At 34.6% G+C, this 23,778-nt stretch overlaps 1 protein-coding gene across 10 annotated transcripts in view; it reads left to right on the top strand.

The window, feature by feature from the left end:
* Positions 1-23,778, top strand: part of RYR2 (ryanodine receptor 2) — a 394,099-nt gene that overhangs the window by 260,898 nt on the left and 109,423 nt on the right. For all 10 annotated transcript variants that reach the window (XR_003534458.1, XM_027684666.1, XM_027684677.1 and 7 more), the window contains 19 exons: positions 125-239; positions 1,241-1,401; positions 2,014-2,173; positions 2,426-2,512; positions 3,254-3,480; positions 4,444-5,245; positions 5,761-5,961; positions 6,064-6,169; positions 7,208-7,351; positions 9,919-10,192; positions 12,762-12,876; positions 13,467-13,599; positions 14,700-14,803; positions 16,324-16,459; positions 17,147-17,333; positions 17,827-17,932; positions 19,194-19,314; positions 20,558-20,727; positions 22,366-22,586. Coding sequence is in view for 9 of the 10 variants with exons in the window: in XM_027684666.1 (XP_027540467.1) it covers positions 125-239; positions 1,241-1,401; positions 2,014-2,173; positions 2,426-2,512; positions 3,254-3,480; positions 4,444-5,245; positions 5,761-5,961; positions 6,064-6,169; positions 7,208-7,351; positions 9,919-10,192; positions 12,762-12,876; positions 13,467-13,599; positions 14,700-14,803; positions 16,324-16,459; positions 17,147-17,333; positions 17,827-17,932; positions 19,194-19,314; positions 20,558-20,727; positions 22,366-22,586 (3,570 nt within the window). In the remaining variant the exon portion in view is untranslated. The remainder of the gene's footprint in view (positions 1-124; positions 240-1,240; positions 1,402-2,013; positions 2,174-2,425; positions 2,513-3,253; positions 3,481-4,443; positions 5,246-5,760; positions 5,962-6,063; positions 6,170-7,207; positions 7,352-9,918; positions 10,193-12,761; positions 12,877-13,466; positions 13,600-14,699; positions 14,804-16,323; positions 16,460-17,146; positions 17,334-17,826; positions 17,933-19,193; positions 19,315-20,557; positions 20,728-22,365; positions 22,587-23,778) is intronic.

Below are 23,778 nucleotides of genomic sequence, written 5' to 3'. Positions count from 1 at the left end.
GAATATGTAGTTTAAGGTCAGAATTAAGTGCTTTTAAAAATGAGCTTGTCTCTTTCTCTGTTCTGAATAATTTGCCTTTGTGATTAGACTTTAATAGATTTTGATTTTACTTATTTTATTACAGATTTATGCTCAGGAGGACGAAGCCAGATTATAGCACGAGTCACTCTGCACGGCTTACTGAGGATGTGCTAGCAGATGATAGGGATGACTATGATTATTTGATGCAAACTTCCACGGTATCGTAACATAGGATTGCTGTTTGGTTTTTGTTTGGTGGGGGTTTTTTTGTTTGGTTTTTTTTTGGGTTGGTTTGTGGTTTTTGGTTTTTTGGGGGGGCATTTTTTTGGTGGTTTTTATTGGGGTTTTTTTTGGTTGTTTTTTTGTTTGGTTGGGGTTTTTTTTGTTTTGGTTTGGTTTTTGGGTTGCTGGGGTTTTTTTTATGTATAGCTAAAGTTGAATTGCTTTTACGAGTTTCAGAAACAGTCTAATTTTCAAGCAGAAATTTTAATTTAATTGTCTCTGGTAGTTCTGTACTGCTACTGAAGTTAAGACTGCTTTGTTCCTTTTGTTTTGAATTGTCAGTCTAAAACAATTTCCAGATGAAAACCTATAAACTAGTTGAATTCGTTTTTGAAACTAGTGTTGATAACACCTAACATAAAAGAGGATGAATAAATAGTTCTAGAATAAGGAATAAATAGGAAAAAGTACATTAAACTAGTAGGTCATTGTTCAGGACCATTTGAAAACATCTGTACTAATTTTACAAAGCATTTATTTAATGTAACTCCTGGTGAAAGTTTTGTGCAGGATTTGTGCATATTTTTCCGACAAAATCAGCACCATAAGCACTCACTCTGATGTTCAAAGGGAAAAAATACTCCTCTTCCCAATGTATTCTTCTCTTTCTAAAAGATATTATATACTGGAAACTGAGTCACCTGCAGTATAAAAATTGTAGCTGCTGTAAAATAATAGCTTACAAAGCTATGATATAGAAGCCTTCAATATAGTTCTTTTCAATTTTTTTTCTTTTAGCAAACATATTTTTTTGGCTGTAGTTTGATTTGTGTTTATATTTTGTTGCTTTGCTTACAAATTGCACTTGAACAAGTCTATGCTACTTTTGAAGAGATGACATGTTTCCAGATTTTAGAGCAACAAGTTCTGAATCAAACTGGAATCACACTGGAAAGCGAATACTAACATTTGATAACATTATTTTTTTCATTAACAGTACTATTATTCAGTGAGAATATTTCCTGGTCAAGAACCTGCTAATGTCTGGGTGGGCTGGATTACCTCAGACTTTCACCAGTATGACACAAGCTTTGACTTGGACAGAGTGCGTACTGTCACAGTTACACTGGGAGATGAAAAAGGGAAGGTTCATGAGAGGTTGGTAATAATTTTCTTATGATCTATATTTTATACCCATAAAAGCAACTGGTAATTTATAAAGTGTAAATCCACCTCTTTTAATGTAACTGGGTTGATGTGGAAAAATAATAAAAAAAGCAGTAGTAGGGAAAAGTGTGACTTGTTACCTCCTCTTACTTGTAAAGAAACAGTGGAGTAGTGATCTAGTCAAATCAATAGGCACTGAAAAGTAAAATAGTGCAGCTTTTTTATATAGTTGAAGACTGTGATCCTGTAAATGTTGACTTCTGAGGCCACAATTAGTACAACAGTTCCTCTCAGCACTTCGGTTTATTATCCATGCCAGAAACCTTCTGTTATGCTCAATATTACATGATTTAAAACCTTAACTTGCAAAGTCAGTTTTGTCTTCAGAATTTTACAAAACATTTGGACTTGTTCATACAATGTCATATTCAGTTTTTATTTTTTCAGTTATGATGTCCAGGTTTCATTGAGTTTTGGCAGTGGTTGTGGTGGGATCCACTGTTTTCAGCCACAGGGCCTGGTTTCAGCCATGCAAAGTTGTTCTTAATTCATTACATAAAGTTTACACAGCATCCATAAATAAATTTGTCTTTTGACATTCAGTATAAAACGCAGCAACTGCTATATGGTGTGCGCAGGAGAGAGCATGAGCCCTGGACAAGGACGTAATAATAATGGTCTGGAGATTGGTTGCTTGGTCGATGCTGCCAGTGGCCTGCTGACCTTCACAGCTAATGGCAAGGAACTAGGCACGTACTATCAGGTGAGTATTTTTTGCTGGTGTCTTCCAATGGGAGGGGGGAAAACCAAGTCCTCACACTGCGTCTCATTAGAGGTTTTTGTACAAAATTGTAAGAAAAAGTAATCACCACTGTTATGACTCTAATTTTTCCCTCCTATTTGAATTTTATGGAGTTTTATTCAAAGGCCTGCACTTGCTGACTGCCTTTTCTTTTAGTTTGCAATACTGTTTTGCTGTCTTCTGTGGTTATGTATTTGTGTATCTTCGATTTAGGTTGAACCAAGTACAAAGTTATTTCCTGCTGTATTTGCTCAAGCTACAAGCCCCAATGTTTTCCAGTTTGAATTGGGAAGAATAAAGGTAAACAATGCTTGGTTTTGTGTAGGTTTAGGATTTATGAATTATATAAAATAATTTTATTTTATTTTTAGTCATTTGTTGCCTGTGATGTCTTCCTGGTATTGGGCATATTTTTTATGATTCCAGGTGTTTGCACTATTGGTGTTTTTATTCTTAACTCAGTTATAAATACTTCATGAATTTAAAATACAGTACATTGAATAAGAAGGGTTGAAACTGATTAGAATGAGCAGAGAATATTGCAAAGTCCTGTTGAATTTTCTGAATCTCATCCTTCATGATGAAACAAAATCACTGGGGTCAGTAAGGCAACTCCCTTATTCTACAAACAGAGCATGGAAGACTGGTGTATCTGCAGATTAGGTTAGGGTTTTAAAATAATTTTAAAGTACACGGAAACAAAACACTCAAGGAAACTGAGCTGAATGTTGCTTCCTTGCCTTGGATAATTGGATGTTGAAAAAATCATAAGAGGGAAAATTGGGTCTCTGGTACAAGGAAGTAACCACACATTCCAGTCAAGTTTCTATTTTCAAATTTAGCTATTAAAAAAAAAAAAGGAAAATGCTGCTTACTGCTAATCTTCCAACAGTTCCCAGCTGGTTTTAAAAACTACTGAAAATGTTAATTTAATGTTACACTGTACTTTACTACATGTTGAATGTATTTTTTGAGAAATAAAATATGCACTGTTTGATAAAGATGATGAAACAGATTGTCTCTTCCATTGGAATTTTCCAGAATGTAATGCCATTATCTGCTGGCTTATTCAAAAGTGAACACAAAAACCCAGTCTCTCAATGTCCTCCACGTCTCCATGTCCAGTTTCTGACTCATGTGCTTTGGAGCAGAGTGCCAAACCACTTCTTGAAGATTGATGTGTCTCGGATCAGTGAACGTCAAGGCTGGATGATACAGTGCCTGAATCCTCTGCAGTTCATGGCCCTTCATATTCCTGAAGAAAACAGGTTGATGCTTTTGTTTTGTACTGTATCTGGATTAGGTTAGTATTATGAAACTAGTCATGTAATACCATTTCTATAAGAAGGTCTAAGGTCTTCTCTGTATTTATAACACAGGTAAATAAAGGCAGTGTGTTTTGATTTAACTAATATTGAAAATTATCTTAATTTTCAGTGTTTTAAAATCTACCTTCTTTTGTTGTGTTTCCAACCTCTCCTAGTTTCTCTCCAAACTCTTTAATGGTATATGCAGGTTTTGAATGAAAATGAAAGTAATTCTGTTTATAAATTATTAAAGATAATCTGTAAAATAAGCAATGGTGTCTTTTTGTAGAGATTTTTAAAGACTTTTGATCCACTTAATTCTTCCATTCCTTTTCTTTCTAAATTTAATTTAAACAATTGAAGTGATTTCCTTGTTACCCAAATGTCTGAGCATTTTGCCAGTGCCAAAACAGAAAAACAAGTTAATGAAAAGGTGACTTGTTTAGGTAAGAATTCTAAACAAAGAACCCCAACCCTGAACCCTCTTAAAATGAACTGGTTACTCTGTTGCCATTTTGCAATCTGAGATCTAAAGCCAGTAAATGATATAAAGATCTCAATTTCTATGGATTTTAAAATCTTAATTTTCAATTATGCAAATTCTTGTTTGTAGTATGAAGAAATATTCTGTGTTAAGTAAATAATTTAGATTTCTTCCCCCAAAAGAAATGGAAGTAAAGAATTCAGGAGCAACTTCAATAAATTTCTGATTGAGCTTTGTTATTAGTCCTTGATTCTTAGGTTGACAGTGTTTCTCACATGAAAGATGAAATGTGGAAAAAGTCCGTCCCTAGAATTGATATTAAGCCGATGTTATCCTTAGGGAGAATTTTTAATCCCTTCAAAAGAAGTTTTTGCATTGATATGGAATTTACTGTATTGTTTGTTTTTTGTTTTTTTGTTTTTTCTTTTTTTTCTCTGCAGAACAATTGATATTTTAGAGTTGACAGAACAAGAAGAATTGCTGAAATTTCACTACCATACCCTCCGATTATATTCAGCTGTTTGTGCTTTAGGCAACAACCGAGTGGCCCATGCCCTGTGTAGCCATGTGGATGAATCTCAGCTCCTCTATGCTATTGAGAATAAATACATGCCAGGTTTATTACGTGCAGGATATTATGATTTACTCATTGACATCCATCTCAATACCTATGCAACTGCCAGGTTAATGATGAATAATGAATTTATAGTTCCAATGACAGATGAGACCAAGAGTATTACTTTGTTTCCTGATGAAAACAAAAAACACGGCCTCCCTGGTATAGGACTTAGCACTTCATTAAGGCCAAGAATGCAGTTCTCCTCTCCAAGTTTTGTAAGCATTAGCAGTGAATGCTTTCAGTTCAGTCCTGAATTCCCTCTGGAAATTTTGAAGGCCAAAACCATAGAGATGCTGACTGAAGCTGTTCAGGAGGGAAGCCTCCATGTCAGAGATCCAGTTGGGGGTTCTACAGAATTTCTCTTTGTCCCTCTCATCAAGCTCTTTTATACCCTCCTAATTATGGGAATCTTCCACAATGAGGATCTGAAACACATCTTGCAGTTGATTGAGCCCCGGGTTTTCAAAGAGGCAATGAGCCAGGAGGATGAAATTGTTTTCTCAGAGAAGGAGCTGGGTTCAGATGAGTTCAAGTCAGAAGAAGGAGAGGAAGAAACCAGAGGGGAGCAAATGCCAAAGGAAGGACTCCTTCAGATGAAACTTCCAGAACCAGTTAAATTACAGGTAGTAATACTGTTGTGATAGTGGTTGTTCCCATTTCTTTACAGATCCTGTTTTCTTCACTTGGTAATCTGTCTTTCAAGGAATAAAGCATTTTGATGTTAGTCAAATAAAGAGGTAATTTCTTTACAGGAAACGAGATTTAGTATTTTTCTGATGGTATAAACCTGTTCACTATAGATCAAGCAACTGTTGTTGTATTAAAAAGAATTACTTTCTCAGTGCCATTAATAGGGAATTCTTCATTTTTATGGATCCAAACAGAAAAGAAATTCCCTAGAAGAAAGGGGTAAATCCATTCTCTTATAACTTTTATTATGTCTGGGGGACATTAATCTCTTGCAGATGCCAGATATTCCTGGTGTGAGATTACTTTACATGTACTAAATGACAGCATTAAATATTTCAGACACTTTACTTGATAGTAGCTGCTGCTGTAAGAAATCCATCCTTACTTGCATAATATGCAAAAGATATTTCTTAGCTTGCCAACTCGTCTCTCAATACTGTTTTCTCAGATGTGTCATCTACTCCAGTACCTGTGTGATTGCCAAGTACGACACCGAATAGAAGCCATTGTAGCGTTTTCAGATGATTTCGTGGCCAAGCTTCAAGAGAATCAACGCTTCCGGTACAATGAAGTGATGCAGGCCTTGAACATGTCTGCTGCCCTGACAGCTAGAAAAACAAAAGAATTTCGGTCCCCACCTCAGGAGCAGGTACAACTCACAATGGACAATTTATTTTTTGTTGTGCTCTATGTGTGACAGAGTTCTGTTTGATCTGACAGTGTAATCTGTCTTTCTTTTGTATTCTTTAAGATTAACATGCTGCTCAACTTTAAAGATGATAAAAATGATTGTCCTTGCCCTGAAGAAATTCGGGATCAACTCTTGGATTTCCATGAAGACCTAATGACACACTGTGGTAAGCCTTACTTTAATTTTTTAAATTATATTAGCTGTAGAAGCAATTATAAATAATTTTACATAAGCAACACCAACTGAATAGTCTATAGACTGTATCAGTTATGAATACTATCAAATAAAGAAAATTAACTTGCAGTCAAAACCAAGGAATTCTTCTTATCCTCATATCTGGTCAAACTGAAAGGTAATGCTGTGTATTTTGCATCATGAGGTTCTGTTCAGCAAGTTGACAAACCCAGTTCCTTCACCCTTTCCTTATGGGGCATGTAGTCAGGACCCCAATCATCTTGACAGGTCATTATTGGATGCTTTCTAGCTTTTCAGTGTTTTTCTTGTATTTGGTAACCCAAAACTGGATTTCGTACTCCAGATGCCATTTCATTAGTGCCGAGGACTGGGTAATAATCAATTAATTAGCTAGTGATTATGTTTCTACTACTACAGGATATTTTTAACTCCCCTTGCTGTTAAACTGCAACTGCTGGCTGGTGCTGACTGGTGTCTAGCTTGCTAAGAGGACTCTCAAAGTTCTTTTTGCCAACGTGTTTTTTGTTGGCAAAAAGTTCATGTCCAGCCTGTATTGTCACATGGGGTTGCAAAACTTTGCATTTATCCTTGCTGAACTTTCAGTATCCTGACAGTAGTATTATTTGTACCACACTGTGTCAGTAGGGATTATATCCACATTTCTGAGCTACATAGTCCCAAAACACAGGCATCAGTGTTAGCATGGGAAAATGCATACTGTGGGAAATACGTTTACTGTCTGTCTTGTGTATAACAATATACAATTTATACACTAAGTTACTAAGATTACATGATCCTTATCTGAAGTTTCCTGCCTTGCACATATGCCTGTTCTGTACTTGTTCCAAAGACCTGGTTAAGCATATCCCATATAAAACTCTTTTAGAGCTCTAATAGAGCAGAACAACACAGTTCAGTTTAATTATACTTGTGCATGCAATATACAAAAAATCTCTGTAACTCCCTTAATTTTATTCTTTTACTATTTAGTGTATATTTACTATTTCAGGAATTGAACTAGATGAAGATGGAACCTTGGATGGCAATAGTGATTTAACCATTAGGGGTCGACTCCTATACCTCATGGAAAAAGTTACATATCTGAAGAAGAAGCAAGCTGAGAAGCCAGTTGATGATGATGCTAAGACATCCTGTAAGCAAAATTAAGTCAGTTTATTGTGTCTTAATTCCAAAAGGAAAAGGAAACAGAACAGAAAGGTGTTCATATATTTTCAGCCAAAACAAGGTGGATTTTTAGTGAAACATCTGTGCGTCTTAAAATATATAGATCTGACTCAAAACAAGGACAGATGGAAGTTTTATGATAGGCAGATTTGTGGATGTAGGCAAAAATTTCTTCTGTTGGCATTTTTGCCCTTTACCTTTGTCAAGTCATAAATATTTCAGAATCTATCTTGCTTTTTGGAAGATTAGCGCAGACTTAAAAATTGTAGCAAGGTTCTGATTTATTAGAACTTCCTCATAAAATGAGTTGCAGCAGCTTCAAATCATGAAGATTACCGTATGAAAGAAAAGTATGCAATTAGACTGTAATTAGCAGAAGCCTCTTCACCCAACCTAAAATTCAAGATTTGCTGACTGTCACTGTTGTTCTGCATTTTTTTCGGGTAATTTCTGTCTTTCCCTCTTGATAAGAGGCATTGCCAGTGACATCCTAGTTCTGCACTTGGTGCCAACTGACTATTTAATTTTTTTTTTTTGTCACTGTTGCTTTTATTTTTTTTTCCTTTATTGTGATAGGTAGCACTTTCTAATGTCCTAATTTTTTATGTTGCTACCCTACTAGCAGGAATGAATTTCTGGACACACAGATTAGGTGTTCAGACTTTGGTAAAAAAAATTGATTTCAGTCACTGACCACATAGAATTCCTAGGGAGATTGGCCTTTTACCCTGGTTGCTTAATGTAAGTTCCTAAAGTTACTGGATGGGAAGATTTCCCCTGGGTACTTTAGTTAGGTGGCTTCTTAGCTGCCAGTTATTAGTGCTAGCTTAATGTTCTTTAAGTAGAAATATTTTTGCCTTCTAGCTTTGCAGTTTATAGCTGTTATTTCAGCCATGAGTAAGTGATAATTAGAGGCTAGGTCTGTGCAGAATGTAGTGATGAATCATTTTTTTTCTTGTAGTAAGCTTAAAGCTCCAAAAAATCTGATTCTCTCTCTTCTGTTAGTAGAAAGACAGTATTATATTAAACAAATAGACCCACAGGTAGGTGAAATGCAGTGTTGTAGTTAGCAAAATAGGAACCAAACGAGAGCCTGTTGTTTCTGTGATTCTTCATCAAAAAAACCCCAAAAAACTAAACCAGACAAACAAAACCCCCTCAAACCCCTCCTCAAAACTTACCATTGTGTCCATTTTTATTCATAATTATTTCAGTCCTTCTGAAATATCAGCCCAGACACATTTAATCTTTTATCTTATTTTAAAGATTTTTTTTATTATTATTGCTAAACTCTGTTTCAATAGAAACACCTATAGTACGGTGCTTGGACAATTAACAATGAAATACATTACTACTATTCTTTTTTCCCCTTTCCCTTGTATTAGCACATCTTAGCGCAAATTCCCTTTGTTAAACATTTTCTTTTCTGTAAACTTCTATTCCTTCAGTATCTTTCTGTAAGTACTTTTGCTTTTTATTTGTTTGAATTAACCTGGAATTGCAGGTTTAGTTTACTCCAAAATCATGTTACTATCTTAACAGTTAGATTGTGAATTTGAAAATATTTTTTGATATTTGATCTGCATCAGACACGTTCTTCAACATCAGAATATTTAAAATCTTTCTTACAAACTTTTGCTGTTATCTGCTTGACATAAATCGATTAGTTAGGTAAGTACTGAAGGTGGAATATCTCTAGAGGATCCTCAGCTGACCTTACAAAATCTTGCAAACCTGAATGGAAGTTCCCTGAGCTGGGGAAAAGAACATTATTCAATTGTCTTTATCAAATACTTTGTCTTGACTCTTTGTTCATGAGTAATTTTTCTAAACAGCAGTCTCAAATCTTAACTGAGATTATATAGCTTGTCTATTTTAACATATGACTTTCCCAAATATATATATATCCCAACTAATGAAGATTATCAGTGACACTACCAGATATGGGTTTCTTGCTTCATTAGAGACTAAATCTGAAATATGCAAATGATGATTTGCCGTTTATTTGATTGTAGTCCCTTATGTCTATTTCTTTTGAAGGGCCTTTGGTTTTGGCAAAGGAATAAGTTAAATTATGTACATTATGTACATTATGAAACTTTGAGTGGATACAGATCTGAGATATGTAAATAAATAGTACAGCATTTACATATGCTACCAGTATAATTTTTCAGCCTTAATTCAATAATATGTTAATAAAGCCCTCAGACCCGAATTCATGGAAAAATATTGAAAACAATGAGTACAAATAAATCTGATGATTTTGTGAGCATCTTGTATGTCTTCATAATTTTTTTTAGTAGCAGATTTTTTTTCTGAATTTTAATTTTAAATATAGACTTTTGGTTTTGAGATATTTCTACTTCTCTTGTGTGATTTTTGTTTTCCTTTGATAGTCTGCTAAAGAAGTACCAAGAAAAAGATGCTTCTTAGGAATTTAATTCATTGCAATTCATGTTGCATATTGTGTTCTGAGGGACTAGCAGTTGAGAGATGAGCAATTAATGGTAATTTTGCGATCTGTTTTCTTCACAGCTACTCTTCAGCAATTGATTTCAGACACAATGGTACGGTGGGCCCAGGAATCAGTGATAGAAGACCCGGAGTTAGTGAGGGCCATGTTTGTATTGCTACATCGCCAGTATGATGGTATTGGTGGCCTAGTTCGAGCCTTACCAAAGACCTACACCATAAATAGTGTGTCTGTGGAAGATACAATCAATCTTCTGGCATCCCTTGGCCAAATCCGTTCCTTGCTTAGTGTCAGAATGGGAAAGGAGGAGGAGAAACTTATGATTCGTGGATTGGGGTAAATAACTGGAGTGTAACATCTCTTTATTTACAGATTTTTGTTGTTATTTGCTGTATGGCCAAGGTTATACATGAATTTTGAATCTGAATATGGGTGTAAATGCAGACTGCTATCATTGTATTGTATCTTCAGCTGTAAGATAAAGCCTTTGCAACATTATATGTATCATTTTTGAAGAAAAGCAATTGACATATTTAAGACTTCTGACAAAGGTTGAAAACATGTATATAATATTTTGTGATATCAAAAAATCTATCTTGTTACTATATTTTCAAAATTATGACTGTGAAGAATCCTGTCAAGAATGCCATCCATTTTTTGTGAATGCACTGACTATTGTCTCTTGACACATATCATTAGCAGCAGTCTGCTAATGGGGGTGTGTCTACCCATGTCCAATATGCCATCTTTTTTATTGCACTAAATGTAGATAGTGTGTTTGAACTATGAAGTGGTTCACTCAGTCTTATTTTTTAATTATATGATTAATAATAGGCTAATAAAGAGTACAGTTGGAGAAAACAGTAAAAGAAATATGATGCTCTCTAGTAGGAAAGAGATTGGTTTTTTTCTTTTCTCTCATAGTCAAAAAGATGTCTTTTGACATTAAACATCAGGTGTGATCTATCAGAAATGCCCATCAGCAAGAGCAATGAGAACCAAAGGTATCATTATATAAAGAATGCCATGAATGCAAGGAGAAGATAAGCTTTTGTTGCGTAAAACGCTTTTTTTTTGAGCTTACTGAAAAGCTCATATATCCAAGTAATGTCTGTGCATAACTTTGTATTTTCATTATCAACAATGCCTACTTCTTAGCTTGCCAACAGGTCCTAGCAGTGTTCCATGCTTGTTGCAGGGTACAGTGTAGTCATGCTAAGGCTTTGGCAAAAGGAAAGGTCTGGCATCTGTCAAGAGTCACAAAGTACTGGTATTTCTAAATCTACCTTTTTACTACAAATTGAAGTTGTCTCATTTCACTTCAGTTTATGAAGTGTAAAATGAGTGAGTGATTACTAGATTTTGGCATTGTTGTGCCTGGGGAAAAGAAAACAAACAGACTCAGAAGGGTTTTCATTTCATGTTCTGCGTTCTTTTGTTTCTTTTCATTTTTTTGTCAACCATTTCACTGTGAATTAAAAAATAAGATTTTCTGAATCTGATTTAATATTAATGATGTTTTTGCTGATATGTAAAAGTCTGGTGTAAGGAAGAAAGAGTACTTTCTATTAAGCTAATCTCACTGCCTCTTCCTATCACCTTTCTTGGTAGCCTCTATCATAGTTTTGTTTAGGTTTTATGTTACCTAGCTGTGCTATTTGCACCTTTTATTGGCTAACCTGGGCTCCAACACCTATTTAGAAATGACAGGTTTTTTTGCTGTAAGTGGCATTCCTTTCTTTCAGCTGAGAAATGGAAGTGTTAGTCATTCCTGCTTTAAAACTCAGTTTCCTAAGAAATGCTGTTCCGATTTTTTTCCTTAAGTGAGACATTTTATAATGCAGTCCACATTTAAACAGAACACTGAAATAGATGTACTTGCCAAAGTAGTGCAATGTTGCTGGCCAGTCCCAAAGTGACATTTTGACTCTCAAAAGCTCTGTCATCTACATCAGACATACTACATGCATTTTGTTGCGTGACTGATAGTCGTGAATGTATAGCTTTTAGAGTAATGGAATAGTTCTCTTCACACGTCATCTTCTAAAAGGCTGAAATTTTCCTTGCCTGAGTGCAGGAGTTTAGGTCAGAAAAAAGAAAATAACAAAAGGACTGTTATAAAACATACAGTGAAATTTGAGCAGTTGCAAACAGTATTTTCCTAGAGACCTGCTAGTCCTTTTCTTCCATGATCTAACTGCTTTCACAGTTTTTTATGGGTTGTATGTGATTTCAAGACTAATTATAGTTTTTAGAAATTTAATTACTTTTTAAACCAGACATTTTTTTTGGACATAAAATGTCCAATAAAATATTGACATTATGAGCTTCAAGGCTCATTTTAAGTATGCAAATCTATTCTGCTGAAATATGTAGGAGAGAAGAGTTCTTTTGAGCAGTAACTCATCAATTAAGGTTAACATTTATGCAGCCTCTGTCTTTGACACTTAGAGGATAGCTGGGTATACATTCTCTTTACCATTTTTTTTTGTTTTGATGGCAAATAGAAAATCACTCAAGGCTGAAATAATCTGAAAGGAATATTATGTCAAATATATTGAATACTTGAACTAAAAATTTAAACTAATATGACAGTTTTGATGATGTTCTTGTCAGAAAATAGTCTTAGATCTGAATGGACTATCTCATGAAAATAGAATAACATCCTACTTTGCTGTAATCAAGTGGCAATTAGTGCAATAACTATAGGAAAATAAAAGTCAAGTTCTTCCACAATGTGCATAGAAAAATAGACAAGAGAGATTGAAATGCAATGTGAAAAAGTCCCTGGGGTAATTTTTCACCTCACATGGTGGTGAAGAATTGCACAGCAAATCAACTTTGCTAATAACATAATAGGTAAACTATTGGTCCATAACATTTTCTTTATTTTGTGTTCCTGTAGAGACATCATGAATAATAAAGTATTTTACCAACATCCAAATCTCATGAGAGCTTTAGGCATGCATGAAACTGTCATGGAAGTGATGGTTAATGTACTTGGTGGAGGAGAATCCAAGGTAAAGCAATTCACTGTTAAAGCCGGAGAGTTTAGAATATAGCTGTTCAAAGCTTTATCCCATAAGGCGTTGAGCTATCATTGGAGTTAGTGGGACCATAACCTCTAGTTAATTACCATTAACATAATAGTTGACTAAGTTTTTAGAAGAATCATTCCTTCCATTCCAGAGGAAGATATCATTAGCATTGTAATTTCAGGTGCTTTAAAGAAAAAACTGCAAATAGCACTTTATATGCTTACTGTGTTTTGAAGGGGAGATCTTTTTAGTAACTAATTAAAAATCAATGAAGTATTACTCTATGAAAATGAGCATTCACCTTCTTTCGTGTTGGAATCTAGAATTTATGGGTGACCCCAGCTTTTGTTTTTCAAGCTTATACTTTGATCTTTGAGGCTTAAGGTGTTACTAACTTGCTGAGAAAGTCCTGTTGATTCCAGTGCAAAACCTGAACAGTTAATTTCACTGAGGTGCAGTGAATATAATGCCAACATATGAGTAGGTTAAAAGGCTTTTGCATAAATGACCTTTTGCAAGTTTTATTCCAGTCTTAGAGTTTGAGCTTCAGTCTGTTTTTATTTGCTTCTTAGGAAATCACTTTCCCAAAGATGGTGGCAAACTGTTGTCGTTTTCTGTGTTATTTTTGCCGCATCAGCAGACAGAATCAAAAAGCTATGTTTGATCATCTTAGCTATTTATTGGAAAACAGCAGCGTTGGCCTTGGTAAGTATTAATTGTGGGGCTTTTGAGATCCTATACAAAAAATATAATTTAAAACTTTCAGCTAATTTATGTATAAAACCACCTGTATTTTTTTACATCCCTCTGTTTACACTCTGTATTGAAGTTTCTCCCTTTCCCAGTGAAAAAATATTTTTGTGAACTGTATTGCTAACTCCAAACAGCCTCCCTGACAGTCGGGGAGACGTTAAGTTGAGCTAATTTAGTATACACTTTTTTGTATGTGCCTGAACATTCAGAGGGTTAGTGATTGTACATTTTTGAGGAACAGAATATAATCCTGTTTCGAGAAAGAGAATAATAAATAATTATTGGCAGCATTTCATTAGGGTTATCTCTCACTGCTCAAGCTTGCACCCTTGCACCCTTTCTGTAGACTGGTCAGTATAGGCCTATGGCATTAGGAGAAATACAGAACTCATTTGCTTGGGTATGCGAGTATAGTGCCCAGAAATGAACCTTGAAGTGTTTGCCTTTCTTTTCTATGCAAAGTGTTGTACAAGAGATACATTTATCCTTATTTAATTTAGTACTTGTAATTGAGAATATATAATTATTTAGGAGTCTTCATAGTAATTTTCTTTAAATGATCACAAATTTATTAATGTAAAGATATAGGACAGAAGCATAAACTAAAAATCTTTTTGAAGAGAAAGTATCCAAATTGAATGAATTTGGAGTGTCAATATGAAAACTTCAGATTTTTCCAACACTATAGTTGTTGGCATTTTTTTTAAGAAATAGATACCTTATAATCTTATATTTTAAAGCTTAAAGGTATTTTCTATTTCGATGGATTTGATAACGTCAGTGTATTAGATATAAAATCATTACTACATTTTCCTCAAAACAAAGTTGTGTCACTTAGGAAAATTAGAAAGAATGAGATCTTAAAATAAAGTATCTGATGAGGACAGGAATGTGTAGGACAAGTTGCTTCTAGCTTGAAAGTCTGTATTGTATTTTGATTTCATAACAATGTCAGATTTCATGCAAGTGCATGGCAATTTATTATTAATGCATTTCCTATGAGTTTGTTGGTTTTATTAAATTGGTGTTGAAACTAAATGTTATTTTAACAGCCTCTCCTTCTATGCGAGGATCAACTCCTTTAGATGTTGCAGCAGCGTCTGTGATGGATAACAATGAACTTGCTCTGGCGTTAAGAGAGCCTGATCTGGAGAAGGTTGGTAGTGTCTTTATCAAGCATTTTTGTCCCTATAGAGAGGGGAAGATACCTGTTTCTTAGAGTCATCAAAATCCAAGACTATATGGGAGTTTTTGCTACTTTTCTGGGGAAGATTATCGTGATCTGGTTGGTTGTTCTTTCTGTTGGTGGTCTGAAAAGTTAAATTGAGTTTCTGGTTATTACACACACAGTTGTAACAAAAAGGAATTGCCTCAAGAGCAGCTCTTACTTTTGGAGTAGTGTACCCAACAAAACTTTATTTCTAAAATCTTTCTTTGTTATTCTTTTGGATGGTGACATGAAGTGGTGACATAACACAATAGGGGTAACTAGAAGATTTGTGACAGCTTGTTACAATATATGACAAATTTTCATAGAGATATCTGCCTATATCTATCTGTGTTTTCCCTGATCATTTAAACCTGTTCAAGAAAAGTTTGAAGAAATTGGGATTAATTAGGCTAAAGAGTAAAACACTCAAGAGAACCTGTGAAAATTGTATAGTATATGTAAATTGCTGCTTCAAGAAGGATTAGAATAATAGTTGCTATGTCAGTAGTGGATAAGAAAAGCAGATTAAATAATAGAAAGGTTGATTAAAGATAGACATTAAAACTGCTTCCTAATGGAAAGTAAGACAGTGGAATTACAATATCCATTTTTTTCTTGAAGACCTTGAATTCTGGAGTTGGTATAATATTCATAGGAAAATATCTGTCAGGAGTAATATAAGTGTATATGCTCCTTTCTTGGGAAAGAACATGTGTGTTTAAAAGGACATTTTCAGACTTATCACTCTTATAAATGGTCGGCAAAAAGAAGCTGTCCAAACCGGCTAAAGGTTAGGTTTACAATTGTTACAGTTCAGAAAGGAAAGGGCCAACTGAAAACTACTACTGAGCCCATAGACCTGAATTACAGGGAGTGTTACTGCTGTGTGTTTAAAAAAAGAAAAGAAGAAAAAAGGCAAGTGCACATGAATGGTTAAAGTAAAAGAGTATCACAGGATCAACCAGGTTGGAAAAGATCGCTGAGATCATTGAGTCCAACATTTGACCAAAACCACCATGTCAACTAGACCATGGCAGTAAGTGCCACATCCAGTCTCTTCTTAAATACCTCCTCCCTGGGCTGTCCATTTCAAACCTTTTATTCATTATAAAGGAAAGGATGTGTCTTCAATTATGGATAGTGTGTAGTTGGGGAATAGTGCAAAATTGACTAATTTGTAATGCTCAGAGTTGCAAGAGAAATAACAGATATCAAAGCAGTAATCTAGAGAGAGGAATGATGGAATTAAGTAGTTCATGTAGGTCATTGCAGAAGTAGGAAAAGACTGGGAAAGTGAACTAATGAAGAGGATGCTCTTCTGATTTGCCCACAGTATGACATGGTTTTGTCAGAGATAATAGAATGTGGACACCATATCCTGACAAAGAGTGAGAATGCTTCCCTTTGAAGTTGCACTCCCCTTCTTTTTCACAATTAATGTATTTTTCATCTTACTTTGCTTTTAGGTAGTTCGCTACTTGGCTGGATGTGGATTGCAGAGTTGTCCTTTGTTAATTTATAAAGGCTACCCAGACATTGGATGGAATCCGGTTGAAGGAGAACGATATTTGGATTTTCTTCGTTTTGCTGTTTTTTGCAATGGTAGAGTAGAAGCTTATACATTTTATAGCTTCCTCTAGTATTCAAATAAGTTTGTAATTTTAAATAGTAATACAAACCAACTAGATAATTTACTGTAAATTTAAAGGACAATTGCAGAAACACTATAATTATTCAAGACATACATTATCTTAGATGCCCATTTCACAAGTCATATAGGATCTTGTGAGCCTATGCTCCATTTTTCAGATCCAGCTTTAATCTTTGAAATGCCCACATCTCTTTTGAAAGTAGAGCAGAGAGTCCTAAATCTTTCTGTGATAAACTCATGCTAAATGCAGAGCCAAACCTCATCTTTTTGTTAAGATTTAGATAGTCCAGCAGTTATAGTTTAGTGTTCAGCAGTTATATCAGTCCTCTCATTAACCCTTGCACTTGGCTGTGAGTCTTTACTACAAATCAGTAGTTTCAGTGATGCTTTAAACACCCTTTACTACATAGCTAATTCTTTGACTCTATTTAATTTGAATTAAAACACACATTTTATTTCTTAGCTTTTATTGCAGTAATAAAGGAGTATGCATGTTTATGTAACTTTATTTAAACTGTTTTGTAGTTAAAAGCATCTACTGATGCATGCACTCTGCACTTTTGTGTACCTTTTTCTGATTATATTTCAGAACTCTTTTTGTTATAATCTTATATCTTGATATTTGTTCTGTGTGGTAGGAGAGAGTGTGGAGGAGAATGCTAATGTTGTAGTCAGACTGCTTATTCGGCGACCTGAATGTTTTGGTCCAGCTCTAAGAGGAGAAGGAGGCAATGGGTTACTTGCTGCCATGGAAGAGGCGATAGAAATATCAGAAGATACAACAAGAGATGGACCTTCCCCAAGTAATGGATCTAGTAAAACCCTGTAGGTGCAGTAGAACCACTTACATTGCCATAATATTTGACTATTTGTTTTATAATTGTAGGTGTGAAATGACTAGTTTGTTTTAAAACCTGAATTATCAGTTGGATTCTCCCTTGGATTCTGTGAAGAGTGGAAATTTATATTCTGCTAAACTGTGCTTTCTCTGCAGTGCTAATTTAAGTAACTCTAGATATTAAAACATCTTTGAAATTCTGTTTGTTCTTTGCCAGTCAGTTAAGAGTCTGATACAAACGATGTCTGATGCAAAAGGAGGCAGATAAATGGTATCAATGGTTACAAAGCAGATGTCACTACAATCTCTTAGGGACAAAATACATTCTGTCCTAGTCTGCTAAGAGTCTACTAATTAACAGAAGCCACTCTGTGTAAGCTGTTACACATAGAGCAGATTTTCTTTATTTATTACTGTTGTAAAGTACTTCGTTGTATTTTTTTTCATCTTTTAATTGTTGTAACATTTAACTAATTACAGAGAAATTGAAGAACAAGAAGATGACACTATTCACATGGGAAATGCAATCATGACCTTTTATGCTGCTTTGATTGATCTCTTAGGACGTTGTGCCCCTGAAATGCATGTAAGTTTTATTCTTCATGCATTGAAAATTAAAGGCATAGTTGTTTGACTGATCTGTGGTTTGCTGTTTGTTTTTTTCACAGTAACGTGTTATCAGGTATTAAAGCAGTGATATGACTACATAGTTTCTTAGTGTACATAATGTGGTGTTTTCCTAATTTGCAAGGAAAAAAATCCATTTGGAAGCTGTTCTTTTAAAAATAATTATTCCATTGCTATTTTGGGGTTTTTTTTGTGGATTTTTTTTGTTTTGTTTTTGTTTGATTGTCCAGTGTGATAATCAACTTCCTCAGATTTCCCTATTTGTTGTGATAGAGTGATTTATTTTTTGTAAACCACAGTTTTACTCTTCATATACATATTTAAGCAGACTCTTTAAATTGCATATAAAAGTTTAAATGTTATCAAAGTGTAAATATTATAGGACATTCTTTTACAATGCAGGGATAGCATTATCCTTGAATGTACACGTTCATATCTCATAATCTTTATTCACACTGACAAACCTTCTCAAAGGTAAAATGTCACTGTTTCAGGCATTAGATATGAAGAATTAGATACACTATAAAAACCAAACCCTTGCCACTTATTTTGTAAGAGCTTGAAGGTATTTGAAAATATTTGTTGTTTATTATTCAATATGTATTCCTATTCTTCAGAAATTTAGTTATAAATAGCTTTTAATTTCACCTTGAAATTTCCTTAATTAATATGGATTAGTATAGATCAGTATAAGATTATTGAAGAGATTGATAACTTGAAAAAAGAGAGATATATCCATTTAATAAAGTCAGTGTATGAATATCTCTTTTCTTGGAATAAAAGAGTTGTCTTGTTTTCTACCTCTCTTGCTGCCTTTTTTTAAAAACAAAACTGAAACAACTGGAATACCTGAAAGTGTTCTTATTTGACCAGGACAGAAAAACTGTCTTTTTTAATCACAAAATTTGCTTCTGCTTCCCTCCACCCCTCCCACCATATGATATATTTAAATGCTTTGTCCACCTCTTTTACCTAATACTCCATTCTGAAAACTTCATCTTATTTAATAACCAAACAACTAGATTTTTAGACTTTGTATATTTGCATCCAAAATAGAGCAAATATATGTGGATTGCATGAAATTTACATTGTTAATTACAGTGTGATTTTGGGAGAAGTCATTTTTTTGTCTGTCCATGGTTCAGGAAGTTTCCAGACCATGAACACATATTAAAGATAAAAAGAAGGCCTTGTTAATTTCTTATTTGTCTTTTCCTAAGCTAATCCATGCTGGTAAAGGGGAAGCCATTAGAATCAGATCAATTCTACGGTCTTTGATTCCACTGGAAGATTTGGTGGGAGTAATTAGTATTCCTTTCCAGATGCCAACCATAGCTAAAGGTAACATGGTTGTTCTGCATTTTTTTATCCCATCCTATTATGTTTTGTAATTTATTGATGTGTTGACGCTCATACTTTTCTCAGCAATTAAAAATACTATAGAAATTAAACTATTTATTATGTGAATTAGAGGAGAAATCGTGTATCTCAAACATGTTTCAAAAATCTTTTTTGCATGCTGTAGTCAATAATTCTGTGTACTCTTAAATCACTGATGTAAATCCCATTAAACTGAGTTATGAAAACCTATTACCACTTTAAAAAGAAATTTAAGAATGCATGCTTTTGGTTTTTATAAACAATTTAAAAAAATTAAGATATATTTTCTCAATAGTATAATCGTTAGCTTTTGTTGTTCTAACTCTATCAATTGTTTCTAGCAGATCTTACTAAGACACCAGAGTTGTTCTTCAGCAACTGTGGTGAAGTTATAGGTGTGACATATATAGGCAAATGTATTTCTTTGTGTTTTCTGCCTATATAGAATTGGTTGCAATTGTGGGAGCTATGAGAGCATCTATATAAAAAGGGGAAAGGAATTACATCTGCTTTTTAAGGTGTCTGGAGAGAGAGCGTTATAATTACAACTTGGATTGTCTAAGAACTCACAGCACAAGGTTCTCCAATAGGTTACTGTAGAAGAGATAAAAAGATTAATCCTTCTGTAACACCATTATTTATTTATGTTCCAAATAGTTATAGATCAGTAGGTGATAACTCAGTAGCAGAGTGCAGCTCACAGATACAGAATTGCTTATTGCTTTTCAAAATCGAAGTATCAACATTTTAAAATATTTCAGTGATATTTCAATGATATTTCAGATATTTCAAAAGTTTTCAGATACAGAGAACATTTTAGTACATTCTTAATTCTTTGTCATACATGACAGATACGGTCACCAATGCCACATTTCCAGGATATTTGGTGTAGAATTGTTGTAATTTTTACTTTCTGTCTGCTTCTTCTAAAAACTAGGTAATTCTATAGATTAATTATTATGTTTTGAGTACTTAGCATATCAGAATATCACCTGATAAGAATCCCTTGATACACAAAGCAGAAACAGAAAAGCACATATGGACTTTGAGGTCTCTCTGGATAGAATTAGCCTTACTCATTATTTTTCATTTAACTTCAAATATATTGCCTTTTTGTAATAAAACCATGGGGAAGTTGCTTAGGCTGCCTGATCTGCTGATGAAGGATGATCCTTGTCATTGAAGTCTTATTTCTTCCTTTTAGATGGTACTGTGGTGGAACCTGACATGTCTGCGGGGTTTTGCCCAGATCACAAGGCAGCCATGGTTTTGTTCCTTGACAGGGTCTATGGAATTGAGGACCAGGATTTTCTTCTACACCTTCTTGAAGTTGGCTTTCTGCCAGATCTTCGTGCTGCTGCTTCTTTAGATACAGTAAGGGTTTAAGTCTGTTTTTATTTCGGTTCTTACTGAACACTAAACCATTTTTCATTCCTCAGAAAAACTTTTTTGTGTCTTCATGTTTTCTGCATTTCTCAAATTCTGGATGTACTGTGTGTTGCTGCTGAAATTTGATATTACTTGGAGATGAATTGTCCAGAATAATGTTCACTTTATAAGAGCCCCCACTGTTACCCATACAAAAAAAGATCCAATGCCTTTCCCCAGGAGACTTTCTGAGCTTGTGCTATGGAATCAAAATCAGATGAGCTGCCAGTGAAGCATGTAACTGAGAGCCTCTTTCCAAAGATACACAGAAAGTATTCATCTCTGTGCATTTTTTAGAGACACCTACATTGTTATTTAGAAAATGACAGATTTTTTGGTCTAGTTCCTCCTCAATATTGCTACCTTTTTTTTTCTGTGAGGCTTATTTCAATCTAATTTTTCTTAAATGTCTTGGTCCAGAAAGATTAGATTTAGAGAGCTATTATGAGGGCTAAGATATTGACTTTGGTTTTCCTGTCTGACCTATTATGTCAACTCTGAAAATAATTATGTTGTTATTTAGAATCATAGATTTGTTAAGGTTGGAAAACGTCTCTAAGATCATCAAGTCCATCTGTCTAGCACCACCATGGTTCACCATTAAACCATGTCCTCAAGTGCCATATCCACTTTTTTGAGCATATTTAAGTTTTTTGAACACTTCCAGGGATTGTGATTCCACTGCTTCCCTGGGCAGTCTGCTCCAATGACAACCCTTTCCATGAAGAAATTTTTCCTGATAACTAATCTAAACCTCCCTGGTGCAACTTGAGGCTATTTTGTCTTGTCCTGTCTCTTGTTACTTGTGAGAAGAAACTGACCCCCACCTCACTATAACCTCCTTTCTGGTAGTTGTAGAGATTGATAAGGTCTCTCCTGAGCCTTTTTTTCTCTACTAGGCTAAACAACCACAGCTCCCTTGGCCACTCCTCATAAGATTTGTGCTCCAAACCCTTTACCAGCTCTGTTGCCTTTCTCTTTACTCTCTCCAGCACCTCAATGTCTTTCTTGCAGTGAGGGTCCTAAAACTGGAGCAGTCTAACCAGTGCCAAGTACAGAGAATGATCACTGCCCTGGTCCTGTTGGCCACACTATTGCTGATACAAGCCAGGATGTCATTGGCCTTCTTGGCCACCTGGGCACACACTGGCTCATGAAAAGGACCAGCACCCGCATGTCCTTTTCATCCAGATATCTAAGAAAGAGCAGGGGAGGATTTTTTTTCTCACATGAAATTTGGCCTTGATCATAACAAAAATACTGACTGGTATTACCTGATTTTGGAGTGTTCTGTTATGCAACTATGACATTCTTCAGTATAGTCTTGAAAATTGTTTTGTTTTTGAATGGCTACCTTTAGTGTTTTGTTTTCATTCACTAAAAACAAAACAAAAGCCATCTATGAGACTTCAGAAGCAGGAGAAGGAGATAGGCATCTAGCTTTCAGTAGGTATCAAATCCTCATTTGTGTTTTGGAAATTTCCCTCTTTGTAACTACTACAAAAGAAAAACAAACAACAAATTCCTTTCATTTGTAACAACATTGATGACACAAGTCTAATTTCTGTCCAATTTAATTCATAGGCTGCTTTAAGTGCTACGGATATGGCTTTGGCTCTGAATCGATACCTTTGCACAGCAGTCTTGCCTCTCTTGACCAGATGTGCTCCTCTTTTTGCTGGCACAGAGCACCATGCTTCCCTCATTGATTCCTTGTTACATACTGTGTACAGACTCTCAAAGGGATGCTCTCTTACCAAAGCTCAGCGAGATTCTATTGAAGAGTGTTTGCTGTCAATCTGTGGGTAAGAAAATACTCCTGACCGTACAGGAATGCTAAGTGATAAAGTAACCTGTGATATTTATAATAGAGGAATTCAGAACTATGCCACCAGTAACATAATTAAGACTTTTTTTTTCCTGCAAATGATTGTATGGTTTTTAATATACTGTATTCAATTTGCAGCTTTATTAATTACCCATATCACTCCTCAGTTATTTTGTTGTTACCAAATCTTTTAAATTAAATCGTTTGTGATTAACTAAGAGGAGGTACTGCAAAAAGACAAAGCTCTGAAATTGTGGAATTATACATACACTGAATTTCCATTTAAATACTTTAATCTACACAGATTGGAAGTGTGGTTGGTCTACATGGAACTTATACAGTTCTATGTAGGTTTTTATTTATGGTGTTTTACATTTGAAATCCTAATCAATGACTAATATTGTTATACCTGATTATTGACACCTATGGGACAAATTTTGTCTGGGTGTCTGCAGACTCAAACCCAGTTTATTATTACCCAAGTTTTTTACAGGCTTAATTTTCAGAAGTTGACTAAACACTTATGAATTCAATTTCTAATTAAAGTTAATATATAGGCTTTCAGTTCAACAGAGGTGTTTTGGGTTTTTTTTTAATATTTCACCGTGATTTTTTTTGTAGTGTGGAAATGTGTTCAGAAATTACAGACATTTATATTATAATACTGTAAAAAGTACTAGATAGCCTTTCTTTGGATAAATATCACATTGACAATTTTATATATATATTACCATGATAGGAACCAATAAAATGGACCAGAGCTTGTTATTTATCTGGAAAGCTTTAATGTTCATGCCATTGTAACATACATATTATAAGTATTTCTGCTGTCTTTCCAGTTTTGTCCACTGTCTTGTTTAGGACATCTAAAGAGATAGTGCTCTTTTGTCTTTATTAGTTTCTAGGATATTTTAAGAGCCATTGAGATATATTACAAGAAGATATATTTACATTATATCCTTTTCTCGTGTGCATGGTGATCCTAATACACAATATCAAAATTGAGTATTTTTTTCCTGCTTTTCTCTGTCTATTGGTAAGGTATTTTCTCAGCTTCTTTGAAACATTTGATTTGCAGCTTGTTCAGAATATTTTATTTGGTATGCACTTGTTTGCTTTCCTCTGGACACCTTTTTTTATGTGTCCAGTTTTTATGAATTTGAAGAATA

This window comes from Neopelma chrysocephalum, unplaced genomic scaffold (assembly GCF_003984885.1).
Source record: "Neopelma chrysocephalum unplaced genomic scaffold, ASM398488v2 Primary Assembly neopelma1_23, whole genome shotgun sequence".
Taxonomy (NCBI): domain Eukaryota; kingdom Metazoa; phylum Chordata; class Aves; order Passeriformes; family Pipridae; genus Neopelma; species Neopelma chrysocephalum.
This window is presented reverse-complemented; position numbering and strand designations above follow the sequence as displayed.